The following is a 9044-nucleotide window of genomic DNA, read 5'->3' on the forward strand; positions in this document are numbered from 1 at the left end:
TCTTCATTTCAGGATATCAGGATTATTGTTATGGAAGATGATGGATGTTGCGTACCTGAATACTCTCCAACCGTTATCTTGAACTTTGAAGCCAAGTCCCCTAGTAACGTCCCAGAATACTCTGCGTAACGTTTTTCTCCATCCGGGGCTTCCAGATCGAACCTTAGGGTGAATGGATTGGCACCTGTCAATCTGCGTATCTTCTCCAATGCCATCAAATATTCTCCGGTGATGTCACCAAGACCGTCATACACATAAGCTTTTTTACCCCGATCGAAAGTTAAGGAACCGTCGAAACGACGAAGTAGCAACGTCCAACCACCGCCTGTCGTTTGCTGGTCGCAAAACACTCCGAATGCACCTTGCCCATCCGAAGGATCGACGCGGTATATACCGCTGACCGTGAAGCCTGCATCATAGATTTCGCTGCAGTTGCGGAGAACTTCCAATGAAAATAAAGTGAATTGGTGATTAGGAAAAGAGTACGGTTATAGTTTAATGCGCAACGTTTTTATTTCATAAAGGAAAAGAGGAGAAGTTGACGAGAGGCAGAAATTCTCTCATTCAAGAGTTGAACGAGCAAGCATTCCTTTGTAATTGGTTCGGAGGAATTGAAAAATAGCTCGTGTAACGTGTGTATCAGCATTCTAGTGGCAGAGGCAAGCTCGTGGACTCCTTTAATTTGACTGACTTTCAAGTAGGCATTGATCAGTATACCATTATTTAAAATTGTTTCCAAATGGGCCGCTCAATACACGTCGATTGAAAGTCTTACTATTTACGTATACAATTTAAACTCCCCAAAATGGCAAATATGAGGAATAATTGATAGTTATGTATAATAATATAAAAAGTAATAAATAACGATTTATATTGAATAACGATCACACTTACACTTGAATTCTACGTGCAAGTTTGTACGAAAACAAAAGTGACGCTGATCCTAAATGCGCATGCGCTTTTTTCTTGTGGTATGCATTTTTTTTTGGAAAAGCCTATTGGTAGCTTTGTCGTCACGTTATCACCGCCATGTGGGATGACACAAACAACAGATACCCAATTACCTTTTGTGCGCCTTACAGGATTTGTGCATTACACCGAAGCTATCTGTTTCTAGTAATAACTTTGTGACACAGGCAGAGGAAAAGCACCCGCGATAGTGAAATACTCACGAAGTTCTGGAAGCAACAAAGACGCATACATTTGCCTTCCCAACAATTCTTAAGTTAAATTTACAATCGATTGTGAGCTTTTCCTTACCAGGGGCTTGTATTGCATGTCGGCAAGGAGGTGCCATTGCCTGAGACTGGTTAGACTGTGAATTGGTACAGTTCTGAGTTGTGTTGGTAAGCTGTGGTTCTTTTTCTTCGGTTTCTGATAAAGACGAGTTCATCCGTTGGATAAGAAGCTGTAGATCTGGTATCATGGAAGTGTAATTGAAAATTGCTGTCAACAATTGTGTCTGGTTGATATATAAGGAGTAAAATTCGTCTGGGATGGATTCCTCTGAAAGAAAAAGTAAAACCAAGACGATTAGGTAACAAACGTATTCGTTGGAATAGTGATACGACAATTATCCAGACTCAGGATTTTGTCGATCATTGCAATTTTGAAATATCCAATAGCCACTTGGAAGCCGGATGAAATAAAATGATAAATCTTCAAAGCCTTTTCCAACACGATCACCTTTCAACCAATCATAAGCAAAAATGAAACTACGAAGACCTTGCTGTTCTCGTTTTCCCGCGTTTCACGTCTCTATCGTGTTGTCATTGGTCCATTTAACCGTTAGAGTCTATTTTAATTTGCTTATATAAAAAGTTCTTACTTTGACATTGGTCAGCAATCTGTGACGCCACATAACCATTGCTTGGCGACGGATTGGCTGAACTGATGGACGTAAACGCTGAAGACTGAGTAACAGGAATTGATAGAGATATGCTTGGGGATGGGCCAGGCGGAGTGATGGATGTGGAAGCCGAGGAAAATTCAATTGGACTGGACTGAGAAACAGAGATTGCCAAAGATATCTTTGCGGATGGCCCAGGCGGACTGATGGTTGTAAACGCTGAGGAAAATTCAACTGGGTTGGACTTAGGAACAAGGATTGCTGAAGGTATACTTGGCGACAGGCTTAGCGGACTTCTGGACATGGTAGCCGAGGAAAATTCAATTGAGCTGGACTGAGGAACAGGGATTCCCAAAGATATGTTTGGGGATGGACCAGGCGACCTGATGGACGTAAAGGCCGACGAAAATTCAACTGGGCTGGACTGAAGAACAAGAATTTCTGAAGATATGCTTGTCGATGAGCTAGACGGATTCCTAGCTGTGATACCTGAGGAAAATTTAATTGGGCTGGACTGTAGAACACGGATTGCCGAAGATATGTTTGAGGATGGGCCAAGCGAACTGATGGACGCAAAGGTCGAAGAGAATTCATCTGGGCTGGACTGAGGAACAAGAATTGCTGAAGATATGCTTGGCGGTGAGCTTGGCGGATTAATATTCCTGGAAGTTATTGCAGAGGAAAACTCAATTGGGCTGGACTGAGGAACAAGCATACTTGAAGATGTGCTTTGCGACGGGTTAGGCGGACTGCTAGACGTGATAACCGAGGAAAATTGAAGGGAATTGGCCTTGGGAACAAAGATTGCCGAAGAAATGGTTGGTTTTGTGCAGTTGCTTATTATTTCAGTACGAGTTCTATAAATAGTAGAAGCCGAAGGATAAGGACTTCGTGAACCAGCACAATTAGGATCTGAAAACAAAACAAAACAAAAAAATATTGCGTTACTAATTGGTCTGTGGGTGCTGAGATGTTATAACATAAACGTTGTTAAAGTCATTCAGAGTCTTACCAAAACTTCCATTGCAGACGTAGATACTCATCTTCATGCCGTTAGATGTTTCACAATGTCCTCCTTCTTCATTGGAAAGCGACTGATTTGTACCATTGGAGGTCGCTGAGGAAAACTGATCAAATTAGTCACAGCTCAATAGTAAACTTTGTTTGTGTTCTCACGGCAGAACTGAAAACATATTTTCCTATTAACTTCATTAACCAGTACCAACAGTTGAAGACAAGACAACGTGAACGAGAACGGCACAAATCAATAATATCAAATAACAAAAACAAAACCTCTGCACTCTCCGCAGGTGCGTTGTACGGTTTTGTTTCTTTGCTGTTATTTGCCTGAAAACGATGTGAAATGACCGCTTTGAGGTTATATGGAGACCGCGCGCATCCAACTAGAAACTGACTATTTTCTCTCCACACATCCACACCGTTTATGCCAATGTTATTCCTGGAAAATTGGCTCACACTTTTCCAGCCAAAAGACGTGGAATAATCACGAAATGATTACAATAGAGCGGTTTTCGAATGAGTGTCGTAAAACCAAAACCAAAGTAATTACTTTGGCCAATCAAAAAAGACGGAGACAATCCAGTACACCAATCAAAACTCGAAGTAATTACACGTAGCCGACACAAAGCGCGGGAAAATGTGCACGCGCGAGCCACGATTGGTTTTGGTTTCACTTCTGATTGGTTGAAAAAGTGGCGCGAGAACTTTGAACCAATCACTGAGTGAAGTAATCATAAACCAAAGTAATTATCTAATTACTTTCGACAGTCAATTGAAAACTACTCTAACACGAAGTTATTAGCATTATTTTTGATGACGTTCTCGTAGCTTTCGTTGTCTTTCGAGCTTATATTTCACGGAAGTAATCTTTGCTTTGTATACAAGTACCCAAAGGTCGCTATAAATAGCACTGAAGTCGACTTAGCTTAAAGATATTCTCTTTCGAAAAAAGTTGAATCTCATCGCCATTACGCACATTTCGCTTTTTTTTTTTCTGGTGAGATTCATTTCAACAAGTTTGTAAGAATTTTTTCTTTTTGGCATGATTTAACCGTAAGGCTAACTTTGCTCCACATTACTCCTGAACATTACACAATAGACCCCCTCGTCGCTCTCGGCTTAAAGCCAGATTCTTCCAAGAATCATCAGCAAATCAATTTTTCCTGCCTTCTAGCCAGGAATTATATCTGGATGAGCAAAAGAAAAGAAACCGCACCAAAAGTAGAAGGCTTCCTACAATACTTGAAATCAATTTACAGTATAGAGGCCAATGCACAAAGCGCTGTTCCCAAAAAGTGGAAATCTTTGAACACATTATTTTGGTAAGCCTTGTCTTTTAGTCATCAGTGTCTCTTGATCCACTGAATTTTCTGCCTGTTTTTTGACTTTTGGTACATATGCTCCGCAATCACTGCCTTTCAAGTAATAAAAACACAAAGTGCTTTGTATATATTAGCACCCTATTATAGCTGGAGGTTAGTGTAATAGTGTAAGTATTGTATTGTATTGTATTGTGTTGTATTGTAAGTAGAGTGCGTATTTGTAAAAATGGAAAAAAAAAAAAAAAAAAAAAAAGGAGTTTTCAAAAAAGGCAGTCATTTGTCTTACGTCATAGGGACCACTCACCTCTGATTGGCTGAGAATGTAGCGCAAGACATTCAAGCCAACCAATGAGCCCCACGTAGTCGTGAAACAAAGAAACTTTAAGCAAGGTGATGAAGAAATCAACTAGACGTCATCTGAAGATATAACTTCGCGTTATTGTAATCAAGTCGCGGTGAATCCAATTATTCCGGGTTGTAAATCATTTCATCAACAATCCACTGAGGGATTTAAAATGTTTTCAACGGCGTGAAATTTAAGAGAGAAAATAGGAATTCATCTCCCGGTGCTTGCCTCCTTCAAAAAATTAGTAATTTCATATAGTTATCAGGAAAAAAAAAGGCAAAGACATAACGTGTAGAGCAGATATTTTTACATGGCCATTGTTCTCTGAAGTTCTTGTTTTCGTTGATTCTGGCTTTGCTAATGTATTAAGTGACTAATTAATTAGGATGGGTTCCTTATGTTGAAAACTGCTCTCTTACCTATAAAGTAATACCGTGTTCCTGGCTCGAATTCCAGACCTCCTGCGCTGTATTCTTTAAATACCATCGCGTAATATTTCAGCTCGTTTGGATTATTACACAGCAATAAATTCTGGCTGAAAGCGGAACTCGTATTCACTTTGCAGGATTCGTATTCTTGTTTCCCCACCATCCACATGTTTTCGTAGAGGTCTTCTTGTGGAGCGCATGCGTCCTGTTTATTTAACACGATAGCTGAATGCGGACACAAGATGTTGAGCTTCGAATTTAGGTGAACAACAATTTCAACGTTTTGACCAAACCTGAAATGGAATGCATTACATAAAAAATCCAAGGCATTGAAAAACTACATGAGATGACCAAACTTGAGTACGTCTGGAGGACGTTAGCACCCAACGTCAACTTTGGAATAGTTTCTTTAAACAGCCACACCGAATTTCTGGAAAGTTATTATTTTGCTTTCCATGTCGAACGACTTGAAATAATCGCGAAATGACTGGAATAACGCAAAGTTGTTTTTAGTTGACGGTTTTGTAGCTCGTAGCCCGGTGTCGTCGTTGTTCGTGCTTTAGTTCCCTAACTTCCTAGAAGACGTGAAATGATCAAATTGGTGATGATGAGGAGCTAAGGTGTATACACCATCCAAACATTCTCGCCGTTCATACCAGTTTTAGTCCTGGAAAGTTAATACACACACTCCAGAACGAACGACTTGGGATAATAGCGAAAGTATTAGAATTAGTTTTGCTCACGTTCCCTAATTACAATTATGGTAAACCTAGTTGCTACCGGGACCATCGTTGACGAATAATAATTTGAACTTGGGAAATTACCACCCAAACCCAACGCGTTTACTAATTGGTTAAGCCGCATCCACCACTAAATTTCTGAAATGTGCAAGACCGAGAGTTATACTTACAAAGGATTTCGTGGATTCCAGTGAATAGAAGGGTGCAAAGTCGCATCACCAAAGGAAGTGATGGCAATGAGCAAGATTTGAGCAGCGTGCAAAAAATTGGTCATGATTTTAGGAATCCCAGTCACTTTTATATCTTTTGCATGTCCGATTGGCGTCAACCTATTAATCGAACTGTTTTGATAAGTTCAGTAAGAACCTCATAAAATTATTGCAGATTTTTCCTTTGTGATCGTAATAATAGAATCTTTTTTAATTATCCCTGACTTGCATGTTCGTCATCGCCGTCACGAAGACAATGGATCTGCCACTGGGGACTAATTGGGTTCTTTTGTTTCTACAAACAACATAGCATCAATGACGCCACAATTTTAACGTTATTGGTGTCTCAAAAGAGTTTCCTTGTCAAGAACAGTCGTGAGGTTCTACACTTTTTGTATCCTACTAAACCAATTTTATTATCTTCAGTTCGAGTTAACTTTTGTTATGGAGGTCAGTGTATTAGAACAAACGTGGGCTAACTTTAATTTAGCACCGAATACCTGAAGTCTTGTCTTGTAACTTGTCACTTAACGTAAGTGTTGAGAACGTAATATTAATGTAATTCAGCAAAAGAATTAGGTATTTTTTTGTTTTGAAGATTATCGAATTCCCAAGAGAAAAACTTAACTATCTATGAGAACATTTCGTTGAACCAAAAGAAGCCGATTTGTCATTCTTTGCACGAGACTCGATGCGTTGAGGTCGAACGGCACGGCGCATGCTTCGTTGGAGGGTTACATTTTCTCTGGATAAAACTCGAAGCAGCTTCGTATTCTTGACTGTCCAAGCACATCTAAGTCGTTTTGTCTACATTGCTTCGAGTTGAGACTGTCTAGTGTCTAGTGTCTAGTGTCAGCCTGCGTAGGTACATCGACGCTAATTGTCAGCGGTAATGCTTGGGATCACAAGCGCGCGTGTCTTTGAAGCCATGATTTGCTTTTATTTCAAATATGCTTTTTAACCATATCCATCCGTCTCACGATGTACGAAGTTAGATGACGACACTCGCACTCGGGAGCATTCTACTTTCAATTACGCATTAATGAAATGTCTCCGACCTTATTGGAAAAGAACAAGTCGTTGGATCCTGTCATTAAAAATTCGAGCGTGAACAAGTTCCAAAGTTCCGGTATGGAGAGTCTCTTGGTCGGAAGCTTTCGCTTCTAGAGCATAATCCGGTGCTTGATTTGGAAGTTTTGTCACGTGATTTAGATGGAGAATGATCATTCAACAAAAAGTCCTGGTTGATCGCGGGGAGCTGGTACTCAACTGGTTTAAAGTTAGGGTGAGACCTTGAGCGGTGGACGAGATTCCGATGGTCACAAATTTATCCATAACCGCCAGTCTCTTTTAGCAAGAATATCAGGTGGTGTCTTCAGTGGGATGTTTTTGTTTTCAGGCAACTCGTATTTCCACTTGAGTGAAATGAACTCTTCGGTGGTCCCAGCCTGTGGGAGACCAAGCTCTATTATGTCTCCTCACAGCGGCGGAACGAGTCAGAGAAGCGAGAGAGAGCAGTAACATAATCAGAGTTTAAGACAAAGCTTGGAAATTCTCGATGTTTTTGGCGGGATTTTTCTGTAATGCATCGGGCTGTCCAGAAAATCTTAACTACCCTTAAAACGTTTATTCTGCGCTTTCACTGTTTTAATGTAATACAATTTTTCAAGTAGTTAACGTATTCTTATGACATAATACAGGACGCCATTTTGTTAGTAGTCACTGCTCCAAAGTAATTTGAATAGGTCACTCTTGGACTAGCAAAGAAGATAAGCAGTGAAAGCGCCCTTCGCCTCAAATTGCCTCGTTTTTACCTCGTCATATTGGACTCCACCCTGCAAGCAGAGCCTTTCTTTTGCTTGCTCGACTTTGGCGTTCTCGAGAAAGGCTCTGCATGAATCGAGTAAGATCTTTATTGAATATGCGCTGTATGTTGCCAGGATACAGTCTCGAACCCAAGTCTAATATGCCAGATCTCGCCGCCATCTTGGTTTTTCCATGGTACAACGGGCTCAATTATAACCATCGGTTTTGTCACTAAAGGGACGCTCGCACTGGAATAACCGGTTTGACGAGAGAAAACAAGATTGACTAGTCCAGAAGCTCGGGCTGCGGCGGCTTCAAAGAGTTGACGCGATTCGGGCAGAGCCTACTTTTCTCCTCCTCAGTAAAGAAAAAGACAAATGGAGGCTCTGCTCGCAGGGTGATTGGACTCTTGCTTCTATTACTCAAGTATAGGGAAGATATCTGTTTACAAACATTGATTTTGTTATTCAAATGTGCCAACCACAGGAACAAAAGACTCCTTGTTTCGGCGGCCAATGAAGCTCTGGTTGGCTCATAAACGACAATAGGTGACGTCAACGATATCTTCCCAATCATGAAACAACAATCATGTCCACAGCACTTTCATATCTTTTGGCTTTTCTTGTTTTCAGTCTTCAGATCTCTGTGTCTTCTTGTCCCTTTACCATGTTGAAGGGGCTTTGTCAGGGCCGTACATTTGATTTTTGTGTAGTTTTACCAATGAATCGCTCGCCCGTACTCGCTATGCAATTTAACGTAAACCCAGAAATTACTTTTAAACAACAGAACTCAAAGCAAGTGAAATTATGATCCTCGCAGTTATGAACGCAATTTTAGCAATTTCGTAGTTAAAGTGCCCCTGTGATCAAAAAAACCACTTCCTTTTTTCCTTCAGATTTTGAAAGTGTGTTTGCTTAACACCTGACTGACAAAATTTTAAGCTTTGATTTTTATCTAAAGGCCGTTTACTTTGAGTGTAAGTTTTGGATTTCACGGTCCGCCATTAGTCACGTTCAAAACTGACCGATTGGACCTCAGACGGTTGGATCCAGGGAAAAGTGACGTCAGAGGCTCACTAGCTTAAAATTTCAGCGTGTGAACGCAGCTTATTATATATGCAAAGCGTGAGTTTAAAAGTCTGAAAGCCCAAAACCCCGTGCTGCATATTAATTCTGCGGCGTACACACGTATTGCATTCTTAAACTAGTTAGCCTTTGACGTCATTTTCTCCTCGATCCAGCTCTCTCAAGAACATAATGTTAGTAATGGCGGACCATTAAATAGGAAAATTCCAGTTAAAATAAAGAGGTGTCTTTTTGAAATC

The 9044-nt window shown here is 40.5% G+C and overlaps 1 protein-coding gene across 1 annotated transcript in view; it reads right to left on the bottom strand.

Annotated features, from left to right (window-relative positions):
• Nucleotides 1-2795, bottom strand: part of LOC138049481 (angiopoietin-related protein 2-like) — a 5111-nt gene extending 2316 nt beyond the window's left edge. The window contains exons 1-3 of the mRNA XM_068895770.1: nucleotides 1829-2795; nucleotides 1261-1506; nucleotides 56-442 (exon numbers count right to left, since the gene is read on the bottom strand). Of these exons, the coding sequence (XP_068751871.1) occupies nucleotides 56-442; nucleotides 1261-1506; nucleotides 1829-2564 (1369 nt within the window). The 5' untranslated portion in view covers nucleotides 2565-2795. The remainder of the gene's footprint in view (nucleotides 1-55; nucleotides 443-1260; nucleotides 1507-1828) is intronic.
• Between the last annotated feature and the right edge of the window lie 6249 nt (nucleotides 2796-9044).

The sequence above is a fragment of the Montipora capricornis genome, chromosome 5, assembly GCF_036669925.1.
Source record: "Montipora capricornis isolate CH-2021 chromosome 5, ASM3666992v2, whole genome shotgun sequence".
NCBI lineage: Eukaryota > Metazoa > Cnidaria > Anthozoa > Scleractinia > Acroporidae > Montipora > Montipora capricornis.